General features: G+C 43.2%; 1 protein-coding gene across 5 annotated transcripts in view; it reads left to right on the forward strand.

Moving 5' to 3' along the window:
• Positions 1 to 696: 696 nt before the first annotated feature.
• The window catches only part of neto1l (neuropilin (NRP) and tolloid (TLL)-like 1, like), a 62,942-nt gene continuing 38,007 nt past the window's right edge, over positions 697 to 25,631 (forward strand). For 4 of the 5 annotated variants that reach the window (XR_007030298.1, XM_035619740.2, XM_047329966.1 and 1 more), the window contains exons 1-4: positions 697 to 1,361; positions 2,104 to 2,160; positions 2,270 to 2,404; positions 2,833 to 3,081. Coding sequence is in view for 4 of the 5 variants with exons in the window: in XM_035619740.2 (XP_035475633.1) it covers positions 1,334 to 1,361; positions 2,104 to 2,160; positions 2,270 to 2,404; positions 2,833 to 3,081 (469 nt within the window). In the remaining variant the exon portion in view is untranslated. The remainder of the gene's footprint in view (positions 1,362 to 2,103; positions 2,161 to 2,269; positions 2,405 to 2,832; positions 3,082 to 25,631) is intronic. The other variant, XM_047329965.1, reaches the window with a different exon arrangement.

A 25,631-nucleotide genomic window follows, 5' to 3' on the forward strand; every position in this document is an offset into this window, starting at 1 on the left:
TGACTCTCGGTGACCAAAAGCCTAAAGAAAGGTATGATTTGATGCTCGATGTTTGTTCATGCACAACAGTGCTGTAATTCTCCAGCCTTTTTTGTTTGTCTGTTTTTTTCGTTCTACACGTTTTTCCATGTTTGCTCATCCTCGTCGCCTTTTTTTTTTTTTTTTTTTTGCTTGTTTATTCAATTCCCCCCCATCTCATTGGCTTTTCTGCTTACCTTTCCATTTTCCCTTGCGCGGCGGCGACACACCGCAGCGCGTGCTCGTCGTTCAAACACAGCACGAGCCGCGCCACACGCGCGTGCACGTTTACGCACTTACCTACTGTACTTTTTTTTTTTTTTCTTTTCTTTTCTGGTGCGTAATAGCGAGTGGATGAAGCCGCGTCTTCGGGAAGTTTTCAATGCGTGCGTCAGGAGGACGCGGGGGTGGTGGCGCATTGGCCGGCTGTACAGTCGGTGCTGAATGAAGAGGGGGAGGAGGAGGAGGAGGAGGAAGGGGAGGAGGAGGAGGGGGCAGATCGCACACTGACTCTCCAGTTGGTGGGAGCCAGGACACAGGGATGCGCCGGGAACAACACCGACCAGCCTCTTGAGGAACCGGCGACTACTGACTTCCAAAGGAAAAAAACACTTGATTTCTTTTTTCTTTTTCCTTCCGGGGGGGGGGGGGGGGGGGGGAGGAGGAGGAGGAGGAGGAGGGGGCCACCCTGTTGTTTTCCAGGGGATTTTTACGCACCGCGAAAAAAAAAAAGAGAGTCGAGAAGACGCCGCAGAGATGAGTGTTGCGTGGTGTGACATGCTCTTGAAGGATCTCCTCTCCTGATACAGAGGGCACACACAAAGAAAACAAAAAACAGGGCTGCCCCATGATATTTCCCCAAAGAAGATCGCAAAGGTGGAGCGATTAGAGAAGGGCTGATGACGGGACCATTAATCCTTTCAGTGCACCAGAAGCACCAAGGGGTATTAGAAACGTTTGGATGGAAATCGGCCGAGGGCTTAGAACTGTTTTTGGTTTTGTATGAAACTGGTGATTAGTTGTTGTGGCACATCTGCAAGGATTTGGGCCTTTTTTTTCTTCTTTTCCCACTGAAGATTTTATTAAGGAGTAAATTTGCCTCTCTCTCTCTCTCTCTCTCTCTCGCTCTCTCTTTTTTTTTCTTCTTCTTCTTCTTCTTCCCACCGAAAGGCTGTGTATGGTATTAGAGGTTCCCCGGTGTGAATTTCCCGAAACTCATCCCGATCTTCTTCTTTTTTCCCCCCCCCCCTTTTCCAGTATTCTTAAATCTAAATGGAATTAGTTGAGACTGAAGCCGTTTGTGAAAGGAACAGACATGGTACATGGGCACGGCTTCCATCACGGTAAGACATCCCTATTCATCAGCCGAGGCACACTTCAGCGCAAAGCTCCGATTGCATGCTCATGCTGCTGCCGAAAAAAGAAGTATGGTAATCCTATAATCAGAGTCACAGGACTCTAAACATCAGGGCAACAGACTGAACTTAAGATTTGGAGCGGACTGCTGGTGATTTCTACCGATGACACACGTACACAGACGTGCTGCACCCTACAACCTGTAAACTCACCCTTGAAGGTCACACTGCAAGTTCTTGCCTGATTTTAATTTTCTTTTTTTGGTTTTGGGGAGGAAACTGTTCTCATTTGGGAAAATGGTGAATGGTATCAACTTACAGCTGTCTTTTTTTTTTATGGGGTTGGGTTAAGATTTATGGCCGAGACTTAAATTGATGTGCCTGCACAAAGTTATGATACAGACCCCCAGGTAATGTTCTAAGATATGAGTTTTCTTTGATTTTTTTTTTCAGATTATTTGAATCTATTTTGCATGGTGTCATCATTATTTTAGATATTGTTTCCTACGTTGAGATAATGTATACAGTTGCACACGAGGCAAGTTTAGAATTATCGCACAGTGCTGATGTACAGCACATGAAATCTGAAACCTGAAATGTGTCCCTTGCTGACTCGACCCTTCTGCAGCTGAAAATCTAGTTGTGCACAAACAAAGGACATAACGGGGGGGGGGGTTATGCCACAGTCTTCAATACTAAAGGTGTTTTATGTCTCTTCCCGATCTTACAGTTGTTGCAAGTCTTCTCATACTTGGGTTGTCTGGGGCAACAAAGAAGGATACAGCAGGTAATCTCCATCACCACGACCGCACGTCTCTCCCGCACAGATGCACCTTTCCCCTCCACACTTTAATCTCTGACTTTATTTTCCCCTTTTTTGTTTTTACATCATTTAGTAAAAAACAATTCGGGAGTGAAGCCTGCGGGTCAATGTGGAACGTGGGTGAAAGAATCAGAAGGAGGGCTCTTCACTTCTCCCAACTACCCAAACAAATACCCCCCAGACATAGAGTGTGTTTACATCCTTGAAGGTAAATATTCTATTTCGGAGCCGAAGATGTAGAAAAAGAAAAGAAAAGGCAAGGTGATCCAGTTCTTCTCCTCAGTTGAGGCCTTCCTGTGGTTGTCCTTGGGGGGGGGGGGGGGGTTGACGGGTTAAGTATGTATTGGATTTATTAGAAAGCAAGTGACTTCAGGCTTTTATTGTTTTGTGTTAAGAGGTGAGTCTTGATTAATCACCACAGATAAACCTTACCAAAGTGAACGTGGAAGCTAAAGACTAATCACAGCTCTGCTGTTTTAGAGATTAATTGACTAGCAGCCATGGTTGCTGGTGTGTATTGAGCATGTGGTTGTGCTTAAAATTGAAACAGGTTGAACATTCATCAGCGAAAGCACGGCTAATATTTTACTCCCCGCTTTGTGCTCGGTGGTAATTGTTTTCCGTTGTGTCTTCCAGCGCCCCCAAGGCAGTGTATCGATCTACATTTTGAGGAGAATTACTCGATCGAGTCCTCTTGGGAATGTAAATTTGACAACATCGAGGTTCGGGATGGACCGTTTGGCTTCTCGCCAATGCTCGGACGCTACTGTGGTCAGCACAACCCGCCTGACATCAGGAGTAGCGGCCGATACCTGTGGATAAAATTTGTCACCGACGGTGAACTGGAAGCGGTGGGATTTTCAGCAAGTTACAACTTCACTGCAGGTACTTAAAACATATATTTTTTTAACTTCTTTTTCTCAATTGCTTTGGTAAAAGCATTTCTTCCTTTGTAAGCACATCTATGCTTTATAGTTCCAGCAGCGCGGCTCCAGATGAATAACAAACATCATCCAGGGAACTCGGCCTTGAGGGAGCCTCTTGCAGTTTTATTGATTGTCTGTCTGCAAACACTCAGCATTTCCAGTGGCGATATAGTGTCACTGGCCCTTGTGACTGGCTCTGCTGTTATTTCTTTTTTCTCCCCGCATCTGGAGTGATGTGGAGCAGAGTCGGATTTTAATTCAGTCCAGCGGCACCACTCCTTGTGGTTACAGGGCTGCAGGAAGAAGCCGAGGGAGCGTCGCAGAGTGATCAGCATTGTCGAACACAATCATGGCAATTATGGTCGTGTGTAAAACCTTGGCTTTCTTAATTTGCCTCATCTCTGGTTGAGATCCCATTACTGAGGCGCTGCGAGGATTGATGACAAGGAATCAGGGCATAACCACCATTTAATATTCCTTCACCTACACTTGACTGGCTTTAATAACACTGTCAACTTCTTTAGTGTGTTTGAGGCTGGAAAAGGCACAGTGCCAGGAAGCACGAGCGTTGTGCCAATTTGTCTCCGCATCCACCGCAACATTCAGGGGCATTTTACCATTGGAGATTTACACTACAGTAAGTGTGTCATTCTTTACACGATGAACTCTCGTGTAGTGCATTTCCGCCCCCAAAAAACACGCTACTAGCCACAGGCTTTCGAAAACAAAGGTATTGAGGTGAAAAGGGACCAGAGATTTATGTCATGGGGTTTGCGTTTGTGTGTTGTTATCAAGAAATCAGAGTGGTTAAGCTATTCATCGTGAAACAATGAATATACTTGGGGATAAAGTGAAGGACCTAATACCATGGATTGTTAAGCTGTAGAGCAGTCAAGGTTTGACTGCAATGAAGCTAACAAATTAGTTTCTGATGTCATGAGGTGTGCTCTACATAATCGTCGAGTGAATGAAGTAGCAACACCACTACTTTAGTAGTAAGTACAAAGAATAAAATAGAGAACTATACAAGGACGGATCATTTGCTTCTTCATCAGGGGAGTGATGGGCACAGCTCACTTCAGTTGTCTGATCACAGACCCGGTTAAAAACCCTGGATGGGAACACATGTCAATGTTGCACAATGACATAGTAAAGTGTAAGTGGGCGGTATGTCTGCGACCGAGAACACGGTACCAACAACCAGATGAGAATGAGCTTGTCAATTGGTCCACCACTTGCGTGTTGCCACGCCTCATGGAATTCAGAAGATGGCGGGCAACGGCGTAAAATCTCACCCATTTTTCCTTAAATTTACACTTTTGAACCATTTAAATGCAGCGTTTTATTTGGTTAGGGTTAGGATTGTGGTTAGAAAACGACCGCACTACATTAATAAAGTCACTACATCTACCGCTGTTCTTTCGCTTTTCCCGGCACATTGTAACATCTGCCTCCGTCAAAGGAAAGGGGAAAACTCCGGAGCAGAAGGTGCCGATTATGCGCCTAGTTGCCAACCTCCATTGAAAACGACGAAGAAGAGTGTACAACCAATCACGGTGCAACCTCACAGCTGGTTGTGGCCCAACAACACGGCCTCAACCATAGCTCGTGAGTGGAGTCGGATTCTCTTAGCACCACAGTCGACTTCTCCTAAGTCCTAGGAATCCTCCTTTACACCTTTCCTTGACCTTGTTACCTTTTCTATTGAGGTCAAGGAATAAGAGATAGGGAAAGACGATAGGAACGAGACTTTCCCTGTGGAAGAAGCTTCCACGAGAAGAACGGCAGAGAGACATGTGGGCAGTGTAGCACTGCGTTTAAGTTGGTTTATGTTCATGAGTTGCGAGTTTTAATTTAATAAACGAGTTTTCGGCGAGCGGCTGTTAATCTGGTGAGTGTTGATTGACAGAGATGATTGCCACATTGTGTTATTTTTGTAGCTCTTAGAGGCAGAGAATCCAGAGCAAATGTTCTATAATGTGCAATGCAACTCTTTGTTTCTTCTTCCTGCTCCTCTTGGGAGTTTCAATGAAATTTTGCAGAGAGAAAAGAAAGAAAAAAAAATGCTCATGCCTCTTGATTTGATAGAAAATATCTGTGGCATATGATTTCCATAATTAAAGAAGAGATAAGTTTTGAATTCACTCGACTTGACACTCTGAAATCTGGCAGCGTGAATAGTGTCTCACATCCGCATCTGCTCTGCCAACTCGCACAGTCCTCCCCTGATGAATGAGAGCGACAAAAGAGAGGCAACATAGGTGCCGTGAATCAGCTCCCCGTACTTCCTTTCTTCAGTCCTTCTTAGGAGCCAAGAAATAAAAACTCTCATGCCTCTCCTTCACATCCTCGCGGCGTTCTTTCAGAGCCTCGCGGTCTTGATGACTAATGTGACGAGCACTATAGTGAATGAAGAAGGAAGCAGCAACTGGAATCCCACAATATCCAGCGTCACATTTATACGTCGAGGTACTACAGGGAAGCACTTTAAGTCTGCAGGAGGTGCTATGTACTCAATTTATATGTGCAGAGGAAGCAGGAGACTGCCGGTGTAACAGTCACTCAAGATCCACTCAGAACAGTGACTAAATGAATTTGGCTGCCACATGTGATGCGACGCGCAATTTATTTGTCAAGCAAATTACACCCATGTGCGTCGTGCCCGGTCTCTTCTTACGTCAAAGAACCGAGACAGCAGTCTTTTTCCACATCTGCAAAATGCATTGCAGCCATAGTCTTTTGTTTTTTTTCAAGGGTATGAAAAATATGCGAGGAGTGTGACAAAATGATGAAAATCACACACACAATTTCCTACTGGATTAATGCAGCTACAAAGACATACTGTCAGTGATGAGATAGCAGCTGTATATAGGGATTAGTACACAGAAGTGTACCAGGCAGTGGACCCCATCTGGCAAGCTGCACGTGTGAGTCTTTAGTTACCTGACTGCATTAGCGTACCTTGTCCTGTAGACAGGAAACACCTCTGCCTACCTAGGTCATGTAGGTGCTGACGCAGTACTGGTACTAGTGTACACAGCAGTAACATTCTGGAAAATAAAGGTATTCAAAGGTTACCTCAGTGATGTCACACATTGGTTTGTGAACTGCTGTTTGTGAAGCCTCAAGTTTATCATTTTGGGCCATCTTGGTTTTTGGAAACCAGAAGTAACCATATTTGGAGGAGCGGGGGGGGGGGGCTGACTGAGAGTTTTCCCACTGCACATCCACCCACACCTACGGCCTGCACCCATTGGAGGGTACATGTGGTGCTTTATGGGCTATTCTACTTTAAATTGGGACCATTTAAAAAATGAACATCGTGGTGCACTGAAGAAGACCATAATATCCTCAGGAAAATGTTTGCTGACGTTATAAATCAATTGAGAAGTCGTGTATTTTTCTCATAGACTTCTATAGAAACTGATTTATTTTTTGCAACCATTCGAGTCGCCCTCTGCTGGTCATTCGGGAGAATACAGGTTTAAGGCACTTCTGCATTGGCTCCACTTTCCATACCGTCCATTCTTATATACAGTCTATGGACAACTCTACTCTTGTGTCTTTACAGTAAATGTAAAGGTACAGTCAAAAGCTGAGTAGCTTAGTTTAGCACAAAGAATGGAAATGGGGTATGAGCTGGAATACCTTTGTCTGATGGTAAGAATATCAGGCGAGCAGCACCTGTTAAAGTTATGGTTTATTGGGGGTTAGTTCTCCCTTGATGCCCTGACAACATCATGATAACGCTAAATCAGGTCGAGAAATAGATTTAACCTTCACACATTATTCATATACAATTTTGATTCAGCATGTTGAATTGCTGGCAGCATAGCCCAGAAGTCATCGCATTGTACTGCCCAACAATCACGTCCGTGAAAGGCAACTCAGTTATTCTTCATTAAGACGGGGAAGCCTAGCTGAGACAGAGGAGTGAGCTGCAAACCACCCACGACGACAGTGTTTAGGAAATGAGTGGAAGCCTTGAGCTATTGTCTCTGCGGCGTGGCGCCGTCTTAAAAACAACTCCAATGAAAATCTTTGCGATGTATTTATTTATTTTTCACAGCGCATGTGAAGTTGTGCAAGCAGTCGTGTGCTGAAGGAATATAGACGCTATATAAAAATTGCTGTTCCACCTGAATTCACTGTGGAGTGAAGGAACCGTGGTGTGTATATCCCTGCGTGTTTGTGTGTGGGAAACCAGTTGTTTGGGGGTTTTTTCAGAAGTATTTTGCTATTCAGGTTGTCCTAGGGCGCCGTGACCTTAGACCGTAGACTGGTAGATTAAGTGGTGTTTCGGCACCTTAAGCCAAAGCCAGAGCAAATAAAAGCTGCAAGTTCTCCCCCTCTTGCTCCCTGCACTCTGATCATTGAACATGCCGTTTGCAGAGCCAAGACCTGGTCCTGAGGCAGATGCTGCTGTATGACAAAAATGCGCATTTCCCTGGTTCGAGGACTGGTTATATATATATATATATATATATATATATATATGCTGTGATGTTAATCTCTTTTGGGGGTTTTCGTTGTTGCTTAGTAAAAATGGCATCCTATATTGGATTTTTGTAGATTTGTGCTGTCTAAATATTAAGTTTGAATGTTATTTTTACAATTACATTGCACTTGTCTAATGAAGACAGTGGGAAGAATTCAGGCCATGACTAATAAATATAATAATAATAATGATAATAAATTTCATTTATAGAGCACTTTTCAGTGGTAAACGCAATCTCAAAGTGCTACAATCAAGATGGCTCTGATTGTTCTAGTGCTTTATAGCCCTCGCCAAGCTCCAACTTGACTGAGAATCCTTTTGGGGGGGAAAGATGAGTCAAATGGTATTTATGATTATAGCTGGAATAGGATATATGGGCCTATCATAAGGCAGGCAGGGTCATGAGATGGAACCTTGATGGACTCAAACTGGAAAATTGGAAATTGAACCAATGAGATTGACTTTTCGCTCTTGGAAGGAACGGACCACGGTGGAAGCGCTTCTGAGCTGGAGATGAAAGTTGCACATCTGCCTCCACAGTCTTTTGCTGGTGGCAACTCGACATTTAAATGTTGGAGGGCTTTTTTGTTCAGTTGCATCCACTAATCTCTTGAATCGAATTGTCCAAACAACTGACATTCACCCGGTGGCCAGAGAGAGACGAATGATCATTTATGATGGTTGTCATTTACGTTATCTTAAGTTAAAATTGAACAACACTCTCAACCTGTGTAATATTATTAAACAAAAGTTTAATTACCGGCGAAGAAGGTGGTGATGGACAGAAATAGGATTCTTATTCTGCAGATGCAAAATTTGGCACATCTAACCATGTGCCCAAAATGATTTTCACGTATGAAACAGCTGCAGAATCATGGCACATATTACATATACATACATTTTCTGACAGAACTCAAGAGATCTGATCTAGATTTTGTTTTATTGCTTTACCTCTCAACCTAAATCCAATAAAAAAACACAATGTCCCATACCGCTATCACACTTAATGCATTGCAAGGAAAATTTCTATTTCTACGGCCCAACACTGGTAGGGGCTCAGATTCACTGTGGAGCAGAGGAAAGATGAAATTCATAAGTCTAAATGTAGAAGGAATACTCCACTGGTCCATTTCCTTGTGTTCTGCAAAAATCACAGTAGCCTAAAGAGGGTTTTTTTGTTTTTTTTGCCTGAATGAGCTATTTGCATATAGTCAATCCTAATAATTCTTGAAACAGAAAAAAAAGAGATCCTCCTTCCAATGTTTTGCTTGAGTGCTTCCTGTCATTAGTGCTCCCCATACTGCCGGTCACATTCTCTGGGAGTTTATTTTCCCTGATTGTTCAGCACTTCCGACTGTTTCCCTGATTGTTATGGATCTTGTCTTTTTTTCCCCCTGGGAAGATGTAGGTGTACTTTTCTCAGCCCCCCCCCCCCCCAAAGTGATGCAATCAGCTGAATGATTTTGACAAAGAGAAAAATTGTGTTCATCTTTCAGTTGAAAATCTTTTTCAATGGAAAAAAAGTGGTACGGTGACCTGTGTTTGTCTCCCTTTTGGTTTTCCTGTGGTGCCCCTCACTTTGAGATCTGGCCGCCCCCCACCAGTCTGATTTCAAAAGAGGATCCTCTGCTTGTATGCGGTGAGGAAGAGTAACCGCTGCTGCGTTTGGGCTCGGGAGGCACCCTTCCCCTCGCACTGCCTCTGCTTTAGCAAAACGAGATGGATGAAGTGAGTTAGCATTGCAGGCACACAGCTTGCAGCTGTGGGAGCGGTTGGTCACACCCTCACTCTCCTCACTCATCCCCTTGTGTGTCTCTCTCTCTCTCTCTCTCTCTCTCTTTTCAACCAACACTACCTCTTTTCTTCTCTCCTACCCTCTTTTACTGCAAAGTCTGGGGTGTGAGCACTACGCGTTGTCTAACCAGATCCATCTTAAGGCAGAGAACATTTGCTCACCTTAGCTAATTCCAGGGGAGTTTTTTTGCAGCCTTTCTATTAGAATGATAACATTGTGTTTTTTCATAGAGATCTGAGAATGTGGTGACACTGCTAAGAAAAGAAATAAAATGTATTTAAATTTAACTCAAACACACCATACTAAGTTGAAGATCGTTTCTGGGGTTACGGTAATTTGGCTAAACAGTGGGTTCGTTTACGACCCGTCTGGTTTGTTGCATTGTCGGACTTTTTGGAATTGGTTTTGCCATGTCCCCAGATCTTGGCAATTACTTGGTGGGTAGAGTGTTAACATAATGGATGGACAAGATGGACAAAACCATCACAATGTGTAAGAATTTTGGAATTTTGAAAAATTCCATGGCAAACAAAAAAGAAAGCAAAGTGAATCTGCAGAAATGGACTTTGTTAAACTTTGACACACATTCCCAACACTGACAAGTAGCGAACTGTCCCGACAGTGTTTACCTTTTTGGGAAACATAACTGCTAAGAAGGAAGATATCGTAGCTTGTGCTCCATCAACCACTTTCATATATTGTTACTTTGTCAGAGTTTCCACACAATAGGTAGAACCACATGGATTATACAAACATCTATTTAAACATTCTGAACCATTATCAACCAAATTAAATATAGAGGAGTAACAGTAACAGTAAATATTGTTACTGACTAGCATCAGCATGTTCCTTACTAGATAGTTTGTCAGGAGTTAGCTCAGCGGTAACAGTAGTTCACAAACTGGACCTGCGAGATGTCTGGACTGTAGATAAAGATGGATGACTTTTATACATGTTTCTGTTTGGTCCATGACCCATCTGCTAACATCGGGGAGGCAGGGTTTATGACCTATACTGCAGCCGGCCACCAGGGGGAGTTCGAGACTTCACTTGCGCAAACTTTGGATTTGGTTGTACCACACGCTAGTGTGACTGGGCTATTCTATTCTCCTTCTCTCCCACTTTTACCCCACCCCCACCCCTCCCATCGTCCACGCCTCGCTCCTTCTGACTCGGCACAGAATGTTCACCGGCATGTCAGAAAACGAGCCTGTTTTCAAGGGGACAACCGGTCCGGAGTTTACCGTCCGGTGCGACTTACTACACTATTCAGCAGAATGGTACGTCATTCGGTTGACTCGGCCACTCCTAGCCAATCACCCTGCAGATCAATAAGTGGCTCAGGCTGCCTCCTGCTTCCATCCTCTGCTGTGTAGGTCAGCGTACTGCTCTGTTGTAGCTGTAAGTCTGCAGTAATGTAAACCATAGTGGGTGTGGGGGTGATGTGTGGCCTGATTTGGGGATTGTGTGTGTGTGTGAGTGTGTGTGTATCAAATATATACACACCAAACGTATCAGTACCCGCGTGTACATACAATACGCTGGAACATGTGTATTTGTGCATGTGTTTGTCTACATTATGCATCGCTCCAATCAGTAAAAGAAATCTTGGCTGCTTTCCTATTAAAAAACCTGTGTCCTTCCTGTGCCACATCCACAACAGAGCCGGATCCATTGTGTATTCACACAGTGTTTACCACATCGTTCACATGATGCATATGGTCTTTGCTCTCTGAACTGCATCTCTGAACCCCCCCCCCCCCCCCTTAGCCAGCGCCCCTCCTCTGTAGGCATAACAGCTCGCCTAGGGCTCTTTGTTTCATTAGTCTATCATCATGGTGGATCCTCGGCTGTCATGCTGTGAGCCTGGCTCTCTCCATTATGCTGTATTAGGCAGCAATGAGATTGAGCTATGTGCTTTATCTCTGCACACATTAAGGCCTCAACCCATTGAAAATGTCCTGGAGAATTATTCTCCGAAGGGTTTGATTGAAAAGGTCTTTTTTGTTTTTTGAAGGTGAATGAGTTTTTGTTTGCTCACCGCGTCTGATTTGTACCCCCGATTTTGAAGGACATCACAGAGCAGATTGCTTTCCATGCTTGACGAGTTCTGTTTTTGTATTCATCATCTCATCAGTGGGATACTTCCTGCGGGAGTTGGTCTATAAACATACCGGGATGAAAAGTCTAATAACTGGTTTCAAAAGGAGTGCAAATGATGAATGTTTAGTTTTCATTATCCACACGTCGCTCCCCCATTTCCTTGCATCCTTTGTGGTATCAGATTGGACTCTTATCTTATCATCTGAGAGCAAATGTCGGATTCCAAATGGATCCAAATCGCATTTGGCATCACGGTAATCTAATAGGTAATGGCAAGTTTTTGTTTCGCCGCCGGGAGAACAATGTCAACATTCAACAGTGGAGCAGGGCAAGACGATGATGGGATTATGGAATGTGGAGTTTGAGTAATCCTTAGAACATTTCAGAATGATAAAAACAGTTGTGAATTCAAGCGGACGCCAACAGCAATCTATAATACTCCCTTGTAGGAAATGACAGTGAAATGAGTTGATGGTACATTTCATGATTTGAAAGTGCAGCCCGGGTCATATAATGCCTGTCCCATTCAATATATTGTTGGGGCTGTGTTGGATGGTTAATGCATAGCATTACCATTTTATAGGCTTATAGGGTAGCCATGACAAGTGTTTTAGGGTTTGCGGCTGATTCTCCAGCTTCTCTCAGTCCATCATATTTTATTTATTCTGGGGTGCCCCAGGGTGAACCAAGGAAGAAATATTCAATGTAATAATGATGGAACAAAAAATTGTATTCAAAGCAAAACAGAATAGCCAATATCAGTCTGTATCTGCACTGGATTTGGAGAGGTTGTCGAAGTGGTGCCTGATTTTGCAGCTTATTCAAAACCATAATGACAAAACTTCACAAGCAGACCAAGGCTACGTTTTCCACAAAAGGACCTGCTTGGTTCTTCTGCCCCACCGCCCTTCCCCCTGTCTGTGTGAAGGGTCACCGGTGCGCCCAGAGGATTGATTATGTGAACTGGCCGAACAGTTCCCACAGGAGAGACCGGGCTCAATTTAAATGTTTACTGTTCGACGTCCTAATGGTGTGTGTGACATTTGGTGTCCTGGAGGGTGTGAAGCAGACTGTGCAATGTTCTATGCAGTTGTTTCAGTACACGCTGAGCCTATTTGCGGAAGGTGTCAAGCATTTGCTCGGCTCTGAGACCTCGAGTCACAGAGGCTGAAAGGAGCTGTCAGGATGACAGCACAGCTGTCACAAACGCGTTCTCGGCGAGGTGTTGGTTTCCATCAGCTTTTCTCGCACGTTCCGTCGCATTGCATGCTTGTCAAAGCTCAAATTGCTCATCCATCTGTGATCATTGAGGTGCAGGAGGGTGCGAGAGAACTTTTTATTTTCACAAATTTCCTACTCAAGACCACTGACTGTACACCAGTGAATTCCGGTCGCGTCAGTTAAGACCATCTTCTCCCACGGGGCGACTGAAGTCTGTCTGTCCGATTGCCAAGAGCAAGGAGCTGGAAAAGTTATGAAGTCGATCGTGTGTGTTCATCTCGGTTTCCCCCTCTTGAACCAACGCTAACTGCCTGCTGGACAGCATGGCCTTGCTGGCATTTCATTTTCCATTTGGCAAGCTCGATTAATCACAGCGCTCCTATACAATGCCGACGCACATGGCCACCCAATGGTGCGGGCTCTCATTATTCCCCCCAGGCAGGAAAATGTACAGCTAGGGGAAAGTGACACATAGAAAAAGAGCAAGAGGAACACCATAGTTACATTACTGCGTATATATATATATGTGAGCAAATAAATGTAACACGGAAAACAGAACACAATGCAGAGAATGAAAGATATGGAGGCAAAGATTTGGATTGCTGTGAATAGGTTATGGCCATGCTGCGAGGAAGACTGATAAAAGATCGGGGGCTGCTCCATGTCCCCTCGAGGCTCTGCTTCTATCTGAATATTCAGTGGGCTGACACTGGCTTTTCCCGCCACTGTCTGTAAAAGGATGCCAATTGGCTTTTACCTTGTGGCTTTCTAATAAACCGCGGTGCCTCTTCATATTACACAGAAGCACAGATGGATTCCCGCGCTTCCATACAAACAGCCTTAAAGCGGCTTCAAGAGCCTTAGCAGTTTGCTCTCTGTGCGTTTAAACTGCCATGCATTAAAAAAAAAAAACGCATTACTAGATAACAGTTTTTTTGTGTGACAGTTGTTTTGGCTTCGTATCTTCAGGACTGAAATTGAGACTTGCTGACTGTATCTCCTTCCATGCGTGCACGGTGATTGTTTATTCATTCTGCATAATGAAATATCTGATCTGCTGCAGAGGGATGAAATTGTTTTTGGGGGGAAATCCTTCCGCTCGTCAAAGAGCAGATAATTCATCCATTCAGCAAATTTATATGATTATTTTTATTCAGTTAGGATGGTGGATATTCAGCTTTACATTAAAGCAACTTTTGTAAAATTCTAATATTGCACAGGACAGAGGGAATCTCTGCTCACAGTACTGAGCCGGAAATCTGCACTCTGCAAATAAAACGTCCTGCAATGATCCTCCCACAGCTTGCGAACAAGAAAACATTCTCAGATGCATTCTCTTATTTTTTTGTGCACTAATGTCCAAAACCTGATGCAAGACGTATTTGGGGGAAACACTCACATCTGTATGCTCCTTCTAGTCCCCTCAAATGCAGACGTACGCACTGGACCACCACTGAGCGGCTACATCAGAACCCTCAGATGTTAAGCTCCTTTTCATTCTGTACTCCAGTTTTTTTTTTTGCAGGGGTCAGAATTGAACACATGCAATAACACGGAGAGGAGAAAATAAGCTGGACTTGCCCAGTGCCTGTATATTTCACCTCATGTGAAATATACTGTAGTATAACACTGCACACATTGTGTCTGTTTCCTTCAAAATACTCCATATTCATGACCACGTACAGTAATCTTGAATATTCAGGAATAATCCCTCTGGGGCCACTCTGGTGAGATGTAGAATTCAAGCGAGATTAAAATCACCATCCCTTCCCTAGATAGCCGAATGCCACGGGGACATCATTTTCTTTTTCCTAAATTAGAAAAGATTATGTTGAATCTGGGAGGCCGGGCTGAGAATCCAACTTCACCCTCTGATTTAGTTGATATTTCACAGTCTCCCTCCGACTCTCTGTCGCTTTGTTGAAGGAGGGGAACGTGTGTGTGTGTGTGGGGTGGCCACCAGCACTCGTGACTCATTTCCTAATTTCTTGTGTTTGTAATCACACACCTGTGAGTTAATCTCTCGAACCAGACATGGGTCAGACAGAGAAATGAAAAACTCAAGGTGGAGGGTGGGGGGGTGGTGCAGTGGGATTGAGTTTAAACCCCTCTGAAAAGCCTCATTGTGTGTTCGGGGTTCTTGAGAGAGATTGACCGTGATCAAGAGGGAATCTGACTCATTGATTTTACCGTGTGGAATCTCAGATTTGTGGCCGGAAGAGCTCAGTGAAAAAATGCTCAAATCGCGTGTGTGGGGAGGAGGGCTGTGGTGTGGCCGAAATTTTTATTTTGATGGTGGTGGGGTTTTACGATCCCAGCTCTCTTGGCTCACATACTGTCAAACATCTGTGGTTTTGCCTTTTTTCGGCCGAAACAAAGCTGATTTGAAAAAGAAGCTGGCAGTTTGAGTGTTGCGTGGCGACGCATTCGTCGTTTTCCTCCCGTATTTATCTGGTGAGGGAGGATCCAGACGTGTACAACATGTGTCGCACATTTCTCCGAAGCTCACGAGCGGCAACGGAGAGCCAGCTACTTGCAGAAGGGGTTCAGTTGAGCATGTCGTTCATACGCTCTGTTCTGGGTTGACGGTAATTCAAGTGGCTTATTTCCCGAATTATGTTTTTCATTCATTGCTTTCAAGTCAGCCTTGTATACAGAATGTTGATTATGTTGACCGTCTCTTTTTCCAACAGTTGTTTAAAAAGGGTAGTTCAGTTGCTGTGGAAAAACAGCCGAGGATATCAACACAAGCAGGTTGTCACTTCCCTTTTTGTCACTTTCTCCATGTAGCACTTGAGTCTAATGTTATTTGAAGGTTCCTCCCACAACGAATGGCAGCTTGTTTGTCCCGCGAGCGTGTGTGTGTGTGTGTGTGTGTGTGTGTGTGTGTGTGTGTGTGTGTGAACGATGGTTAGAGTCACCAGTGCAATGGCAAGGATCCCTCACTGGCTTCCCAACCTGTGGACACTTCCGCTTGTGTTGAAATGCAGAGCCACGCCTAAAGGTACGACTGGGAGAAACCTTTTTTTCCCGGGCCCTGTTGTGGCGACACAAACCATCGCCTTACACGCACGCCTTATGAAGCTTTATTTAAAGGTGAAGCCCATAACTGTCCACTCGTTGGCGGCTGTTGTTCAGAAGCGAGGGTAATTGCAACGATGCTGCTATGATGTGATTTACCGCACTCGTTGTTTTGGAACGCGAGTTGTTGCTATGGTTTCTAGGATGTTACTTCAGTTCTGTATTGAAGTGCTAGAGGCCTGATATACTTTATGCAGAGTATTGAGTCTTCCAACCCAAACGACCATTTGTGTTGTTTGTCCCCACCCTCGGATGTGACTTGCGGATAGTTTGCGTACCAGCGGCAGGTGTAGCGCACATTCATCGTCATGGTAACAATCAAAGGCATGCAGTCCAAGGCTGTGAAACGGTCATGGCTTGGTGAGGCATGACAACTCCTAAGCTGGAGGAAAAAGCTCACGGTCTGATTAAACACGTTTAGGTCAGAGGACCTTTCTCATCATGGTTTGCAACGATAAACTGTTATGAGTGTGGAGTGGTCGCGGATAGAAGAAACAACAGGGAAGGGAAACAATCAGCAGTCGTCGAAAGTGTTTTGTCTGTCCATTCAGCCATCCTGACCTTCTCCCAATGCCGACTTTGTCACCTTGAAACACAACGGCTGCTACATGTCGTCATAAAAAATGAAATGTAACCATTTGTAATAAGCCGCTTGTCCGGATGCCCAATGGGCTTGTTTTTATTTTACAGGACAGTTAATGGAAAAAAAAATTGAGGGACCGGTTTTAAAGTTATTGGGTTATATTCATTTCAGCAAGCTTCAGAATATCTTTTGGGTGTTTTGCTGAATAAATCCAATCCCAATCAGGATTGGATTTATTCATTTCATTATAAGTGAGAAGGATTTCATCAGCCGGAGGCAAAAGTGTGCCCGAGGTTCCGATGTGTAAAGCAACACAAAAGTGTTAGTATTTTCCTTTAAACTAACAGATGGGATTATGGTGCATTAGATACTGAGGGACAAAAGAGTTTACATGAGGGCAGAGCAAGGGGGACAACCAGTTCTTCTTTTCTGCCAAAGGTTTCATGACATGTGTTATGACAGAGGGACCAGTGAGTTCTTAATGACTTTCCCAATCCTGTCACGGCACCTTTTTTTTTTTCTTTTCTTTTTTCTTGGAGCGATCGGTGCCGCAACGTGGACAACGTGATTAGCCAGCACACCACAGAGCAGCGTTTCATTACAGTGGAGAGAGATCTTTATTTGATCCTACTCCTTTAGTACATTTCCCTGTTAATACCCCTTCTGATGTCTGATTAAAACTCTCGCAGTAATGTGCCTACAACCCCCCCCCACACACACACACACACACACTCTCACATTCCTCCCCTCCATCAGGCACAAAAAGCCAATTTGAGAAAATTAAAAATCTTTTAAAAAGGATGTAGTTATCTCGCCCCTTTTCCGACGGACATTTTTATGTAACTCAATTGATGCATGACTGCCTCCATTAACTCCTGATCCCTAAGTTGGTATAAATACTCTTTTCAATTTAGATAGTGGCGAATGGTGAATGGGGGCGTTGCGTCAGCGCCGTGCATGTAGAGTGCTGACCCCCGCCAGACTTTCCTTGACGAATCATTCATTCTTTTATGATTGAGACGATATTCAACCACTGCCGCGGCACTGCCAAGCACATCCGAAGACCCGGCCGTCCACGCCGACGGGCCGGTACACATCTCTCGGTCTGTTGTGGTGACTAGAGCCAAGCATTGCAAATGTAAATCTTTTGCAACACAACCCCTGTGCCACCCTCAGATTTTTTTGTCAAAAAAACCCAATCAATCTGCCTGCTCGAGGCGGACTCTGGTTATTTATCTGTCCTCCGTCATCCGCTCCTTCCCTTACTCACCAAGGTCTCACGCGCAGTGTCCGAGCTACCTTGTATTTGTGCACCTCACACACCCATTCGTCTGAGGCTCATGGCCTGTGAGTGTGTGCGAGGAAGAGAGAGAGAGAGAAGTGGAGGGATAGTGACACTCTAATGGGGTTTATCAAAGTCAACCTGAATACTCTAACCGTCTGGGCCTGGACATCAAAGCCTACTCCCCACTCCACGGCCAACTACTCTGGACATCCGTCAAGCACCCATGCAGGGCGGGAGCCTAAATCGACTGAAATTTGATGAAGGAAATATTTGCATTGTGAAGAGAGAGACATTGTGATGAAAGTCTGATCCCGGCGCGTCAGCGTGGCTAAGCCAACCTGACACCTTTAAGGGAGTTCACTAGTGAAGGAGTCACAGGAAGCTCCTTTCTATCTGGAACTGTGCGGAAAAAGAAAGAAAAACGAAGAAGCAGCAGTCACCCTCATTGGTGGATTGTGCCAGAATGCTGCGAGGTCTGCTCCCGACATACTTTATGACATGCTATCGATTCAAGAGAAGATGAAAGGGAAATGCTGTGTGATTTGATTTCTCATTCAGGGGTCTTAATTCCCCCTGATACGCGTTGAGAAACAGACTGTCTTTTTGATTGCAGCAGATCTGACCAACAGGGTTATTCTCTCTGGGAGATCAGTGTTTCTTCCATTTTTATGAGACTTCAAAGGTAACATGCAGAGAGAAATCCAATGTATATACAGTATATATATATATATATTCATATTTCTGATCGCTGTGGACACACTTTAATCCATCATGAGCCGGCGTGTTTGTTGGATGTTAAGAGTTTCTATATTTTCCTGGCAGGGATAAATAATAGCTCTTTTTTTAAATAATAATTTTTAAAAAGCATTGCCGCTAAGCACAGTAAACCATGCAGGAGATGGTAATTCATTATGTGAATTGCACTCTGCATCCTCCACACGCCATAGAAAAAAAGAAATATTTGCATAAAGCTGATCATGCTTCACTTTGAACTCCATGGTGACGGATCATCTACATAGCAGCCATATTTTGCCACTATAAAATGGAGCTTTCCAGTGAGGGTTGAGCACTAAATAATAATGTTATTTCGGTATCATGCCACTGAATTCGTATGTCACTCTTTACTGCTTGCATTCAGCTGCATTGGAGCGGTGTTAAAATCAAACGTTTCCCCGTTCAAAATTCAGCCTCAATGATTGTATGAAAAAAATTATGGATGGTCTACTGTTCGTGTCAGAGAGCCACATCTGATGTAGCAAAATCCAGGTTCAGCCCTAGTGTCAAGTATCAAGATTGATTTTTATAAAATTCCAAAAACGATATCAGTATATGCAACAAAAACCCAGTATCAGTCTGTCTTCACCATAGTGGTGGACTGACGGACTACATCACCATCCCATGAGCCACATGATGCTATAGCATAGCTTCAATGACAATTCAATTCACATACCATATCTGTTGGGTTTTTTTTTGTCTGCCACATAGATGCAGTGTAAGCAAAACCGCAACAGCCAATGCACCAGAAACACACACACAGACACACGCACATACCTTAACTGTGTAGTTATTGATTGTTCCTCTCTATTTTGCTGAGACAGATGCTGTTTCTTCTTGGATGGTGCTACACCACTTGGCTGGTGGCCTATCCCTCTTTCCCCTTTGCCTCGCTCCCCTTCTTGCTAGATAGCTATCCTTCACCCGCCCCCCCCCACACACACACACACACACATACACGCACACACACACACACACACACACACACACACACACACACTACACTCACGTCATCACATCACTCTCCTCTGAGTTTAGACGACTTGCTGTACTTCACGTTTCTTACCATTCTCGTCTCCTTCTGTCAGGCTCAGTTTTACACATCCCCCATCACTTGCCTCTCCCTTTTTACAACACTGTTTGGTAGCATGTACTCTTTCGTTCTCCTCTTTCCTTCCTTGTTTATCCTGCTCCAAACCCTCCCTGTGTCTCTTTCTGGCTTTTTGCGGTTTTTGTGTTCATGTACTCATGGCATTTTTAGAAGACGTTGTCTAACCTGCCTCCAGCTCTCTGGCTTCTCTCAAACTGGATTGATACAGTTTGTCACACTAGATGATTTACGGATCTGTTTTGTCTTCCTTTTTAATGCTTCATTGCTGAACTTCATTACAGTTTTAGCACATGAAAAACAAAATCATAACTCTTATGCACTAATCATTACCTAAATTAGGGCTTCGACTAACTACCATTTCCGTTATCGATGATTCTGTTGTCCTCTCTAAGTACCCAAACTATGATGAGACATTTTCAAATTGCTTGTTTTGTCTGACCCACTGTCCAAAATCCAAATGCATTCAATTTAAAACACAAAGAACAAAGAACAGTAGCATATCTTCACTTTTGGAACATTTTAGCCACAGAATATTTGGCATTTTCCCTAATGTAGTCCACTCAAAATTGTTGCTATTTATTTAATGAACAAATTAATAATCGTCTGCACTTGTACTCTTTACTCACCATTATCATACTTCTGATGAATTAGATATTATATTGGTTTCACTGTGGAATCACATTCTTTGTTAATCAAACTAATAATTTGCATTATTTGGTATGATACATAAACTTGACTATGAACAGTTTTCATTCGGAGAAAATTGCTGACTTAAGTAAGTGAACCCTTTGGAATTATCTGCATTTATGTATAATTTTGTCTTGAATGCCGTCAGATCCTCCTCTAAGTTACAAGTAAGAACAGCCACAATCTATTTTCAGCTAATAACAAGAATGCATTGTATTGTTCTTTGAGTTTATTGCTGCCCTAAGGAGAATTTGACCAATTATTAAATCCAAGAGTTACTCACTTTTGTCACCAGCACTCAGGATGTTTTAATGGGTTGGTTCTGTAAAGACACAAAATATGACATACTTAAATATTATATAAGTGTTGGTGTGCAATTAGCATACAGGCATTGTGTTTGTCTGTACTTGTGACTTTAATGAAGATCAGGTCATTCCAGAGGGTTAACATATGCTTCTTTTACTCCCACCACAATTAATCCACAGTTGCCATGAGAATATCTATACATACTATACGGTATGATAAAGTTGTTCATCTGAAAGATATTCCACCAGGAAGTGAATGGCTGGTTGCAGTAGGAGGAGCACATACAGTCTGCGAAGCTTTCACTGGGTTCAGAAAAGGCTTACAGAGCACTGCTGTGTCTTTGACATTTTTACTTGTTACAGTCAACTCAACCGGCCCCATGACTTATGGCAGGTATATAGAATGTGTGGTATACTTCAGCACAAGAAGTGCTTGGTTTACAGTAGTACTGGAGTGAAAACACCACCAGGTTTTTGGTTTTTTTACACTTCTTATTTTTGCTCTCTGTGAATTGACTCAAAGTAGTATTGAATTTGGCAATTTGACCGTTCTGTCCTTTACAGATTACAATTTGATGTGTTATTCCAAAGTCAATGATGTCTAAAACCTCTGGCCACTTCTGTAGTAGTAAATGATGTTTTAGGCATCCGCCCTGTCCCCAGAACGCTCTGCCTTGTTTTCTGACAAGTAAACTGTGACCTGTTGAGTAATTCGGTCGCGGGGAATCACAGTTGGAACAGCTTAACCAGAGCTAATCTCCTAATCTGGTACTATCTGCTGTGTCAAGCACAAGTGTGCTCATTCTCACTCATTCGCTGGCACCCATCAAAATTAAATATCAACTTTTTTTTAACTTGGCACCTGTAAAACAATGCAAATGAGGGGAAGGCTAATGAAGGATCATAGCGGGTGTCAGAGATATTCCGGTTTAAAGCCGAGGGGCCAAGGGAAAATTGGACGGATATTGCCGTGTTTATTTATTCATGGCCAAATCTGGCAGGAATGTAGCAAAAGCTATGTTGTGGTGCAGCTTCCCCGCTGCTAAGACCCCCATAGCTAGTCCTGAGAGCTAGTGCTTGGCTAGCTTCCTGTTGCCGTCTTATTGTACTGGTGGCAGGCGGGAGTCCCACTGCCAACTAGGCCTTATCTTTACATAATGCTGTAAGTGTTATTTGGGAAGAAATTTTTCCCCCTGCTGATAAATGACGTTGGAGATCACTTTTAATCCCATTCAAACTCAAACTGTAAGCTAAAAGGTGACTAAAAAACTCAGTTTCTGCTTCAATATGAATAAAATCAAATTTTCTTTACAAATGATATACTCACATGTAATTCAACGAGGTCAACATCTTAACTCATGAATAACAGTGAGCCGTATGTTCATTCATATATACATATCATAGTTTCTTCAACACTTAAAAAAAACCTCAGATTACTATTAAAGTAAGAGCAGCTAAATGTTTTTGCTGTAGCATTAATTGGGGGATACCGAAGTTTAACCATTCAGTAGCACTCATATGCAGATAATAGGAACATGTCAGCGTCCTTTTTCCCTGCTGCCTAGATCTAGATTTAATCAAATTAGATGCAATTCACAGCCACGTCCATCATCACAGATGTTTTCACATGTTGCATTGTAAATTGTGATAGCACCATTATAATAACATACTTACTGGAGGTCCCTGACTTGGGCGATCCATGTTGGAGGGCGATCTGCTGAGGCTGGATTGCCAGTAAAGGCCCATGAGGGATGCTGTAAAAAGTCCTGGCAATCTATTGGTTTGAGGAAAGCAGATATGTGAGCAGAAGTTTCACGAGCAGCAGTCTGAGCGTGAGGAGAAGGTCTCAAACCGAAGCACAGGACGTGTGTGCTGCAGCAGCAGTAGCAGTATATCTGAGTGCAGACAAACAGTTTTGAGCCGGGGCAGAGCATATTGGTGCTCGAGCAGAGGCTATTTGAGAGAGAGAGAGAGAGGGCAGGGTTTTGAGGGAAAGCTTTTCAAAGAATGAAGAGATAATGCTCTCAAAATGAAAGAAGGCCCTCGAATAAAGATTGGAAAGAGGCCCTATATGCTTTCACATACGCCCTCGTAAAGCTCACGATGTAAACTCATAAACTAAGACTAATGTAAAGTCGTTGGCCCGCACTCGCACTCGTCTCCCTGATGAAAGTTTTATGAAATCAAAGAGCACTCACGTCGTTGTCACATTTGCTTGACTTTGTTGGACTTTATTGGTCTGTGAGGCTCATTTGGATCATTGCTATTAGCTCTGTGCATCCCGACACTGGTCATGGTACTTCAGGCACGTACACTTGACATACAGTACCTCACTGAGATATGAAGATATCTCGACCTGAAGGTAACGCAGAAGAGTCTAAGTGGTTTTTGAGGTCATTTGGAAAACTTTTTGTCTATGCAATCCCAGCTTTGAATCAGCTTTACTGGCTGTCATGTTATTCATACAGCTGACGGTGTATAGCATGTGACTTGCATATAAAGACTGTCTACCTGTTAGCTCAGACTACTGTAAAAGGTGTTGCCTAGTTAAGTTGCATGATATTTTTTTACACATACACAAGGGGCTAAAGGAAAAACAAAGTGCCTGGACGTAAAATTTAAAGGTGCGGTATATAATTTCCAGGTTTGAGTTATTCTCAAATGTATTGTTTCTCTGTTTTTTGTATGATTACAATTTTATGATTGTAAACAAATGCCTGCATTTCAGACATTTGCCATAATGAAATGATTTTAGCTTACTGTTTATATAACATTAAATTAATCTTTTGGATTTATTTATTTTTGCTGTGTAAGTGAGCGATTCACATCCAGCCATTGTTTAGCAGACCAAAAGCTGGTGGCAGTAAGACGGCATCAAATAAAGTAATGTGCTCACAAAGGCAGTAAACAATAGGAGAGATTGTAAGCAAATATGAATGTAAACTTTGCAAAATGTTAATATATTAAAAAAATAATCAACACATTGCACAGGTTTGTCAGAGCTCAAGGATACAGCCAATTAGTTTTGATGAGTAGCTCTTAGTGTACAAAGAGTGTTTGATTAAGGTAGTTTAAGTCATACTTCTGGTGTTGCAGTTCGATTTTATTGCTTTAAAAAGCATTAGTCCTCTGTTCAATGATGGAGAGAAGTTTCACTTTGGAAACAAAATGTTGAAAGATAATGATAATTATGTATAAAGGGGAAAGGTGACCTAATTTGAATGGAATAAGTAAATCTACTTTTGAAGCACTTCACTTCATACAGTTTGTAGTTATAGATATAGATTTAGAGCATAAATGTGGTTTATACAGTTTGATATGAGTGACATTGAGCTACGTCATTCAAACAACAGTCGTTGATATCATCATATGTTTTGAAAGGAAGGTACATTGTTGAAACCAATTGTTTTGTGATTATTTACAGTAAATATGTAGCATATAACATCCCATTGTGTAAGTGCGATAGTGAACAGCCTCTGCAACCGTGCACATCACACTGACACTGCTGCCCGTCATGTTGGGCGCCCTGACACAGTTGTCACGTTCCTAACAGCACGACGCCCGACACCCCTGATGCGCGGTGATACTAGGAATGTGTGGGACACGTCGAAATGATGCAGACCTCAGGGTCTGAGTGTGGCGTCTCAGTTTCTGGGCTGCCAACACTCTCACGAGTCCAGGACCTCAGCCCTTCACAGTGACAGTGGAGCGCAGGGACCACAGCCCCAGAAACCTGTGCAGAAACTGCTCATGTCAAACACATTGAACTCCAGCATGTGCAGCACTGATTTGAAACAGAAACCGACACGATGCACACATTGGACACTCAAATTGACGGGTGAAAATGCTGACAGAATGCCGTACAGTGGTACCAATGACTGTCTGTTTGACACGTCCATCTCAAGACTGATGGGCAAAGCCAGAGAGATCGAAGACGAGACGGGAGGCTTTCCTCACCCCTCTCTGTTCTGCACCATGGGATAGAGGGCACAAATGGGGAGAGGTTGACCAAACAGGAGAGAGAGATGGGTGGCATTTTGACAGCTGCAATCTCTCTTGCCCCTCTTTCTCCCTCATACACACATGCACATACACATACTGTAAGTATGTACGGTGTACATAACCAGAATAGGGTCTTATTTCAATACAAATTTGTCAGAGGTCTGACTGTCAGAGGTCAGTTGTCTAGCACTTTCGCACCGACACTGCCACCATGACAAGTGAACTATAAAGTTAGGTTTTAAGATGTAAAGTGTGCCAGCAGCTCCCCGAAGAGCACTGTGAAAATATTTTTTTGCAAGATAATATTCAAAGTGCATCGCAGGAGCAGACAGAGGGCAAAGCTATCAAAACTAAAAGTACACAGGGGTAATGTGGCAATATATTGTTTTCATTGTTCCTCTAGATTAGAATCAAGCAAACCTTTACTTTACTGGCAGTCTGTGTTGTTTTCTGTTTTTTTTTTTGTTTTTTTTATTGCTGATAAAGGTTTGAAATCCAAAGCATCAAAAACTAATAGAAAAGAGACGTTTCATATAATTATATATTTTCCTATTATAAAAGGCCTCATCTGTGTAGACTACAGTTACATTTAAAAACAATATATACAATGTTAATATATCTGATAAGATGGCTGAATTGATATCCATATCCAAGCATTTCTTTCCCTTTCATCCGCACGAGAAGCGGATATTTCATCGTGGTGCCGATGGGTCGAGTGCAGCGGCTTACAATAGAGACGGAGTCCGGGTCTTTTTTCACGGCAGACAGTTTGACATGTCGCAGTCGCCAGGCACAGATGTAAAAAAGGAAATTGATCACTGGGACTCATGAACAGAACAGGCGTCATTATTATTATGTTATTAGTCACACTTGAGTTGTTCCTAATATCACATGGCAAAATGTCTGCTGTGAAAAATGCTTACTGAAGAAGGGGTGGATGACAAAAAAAAGAAGTGGATATGAATTAGGTTCAAAAGAAGCAGCCCTACAATTCAGCCGTTAGACCCCCCCCCCCGATTCTCAAGCCCCCATAAGTCCTCTGAGTGATCCAGACTCTGCGTTGC

The sequence above is a fragment of the Scophthalmus maximus genome, chromosome 21, assembly GCF_022379125.1.
Source record: "Scophthalmus maximus strain ysfricsl-2021 chromosome 21, ASM2237912v1, whole genome shotgun sequence".
Lineage (NCBI taxonomy): Eukaryota > Metazoa > Chordata > Actinopteri > Pleuronectiformes > Scophthalmidae > Scophthalmus > Scophthalmus maximus.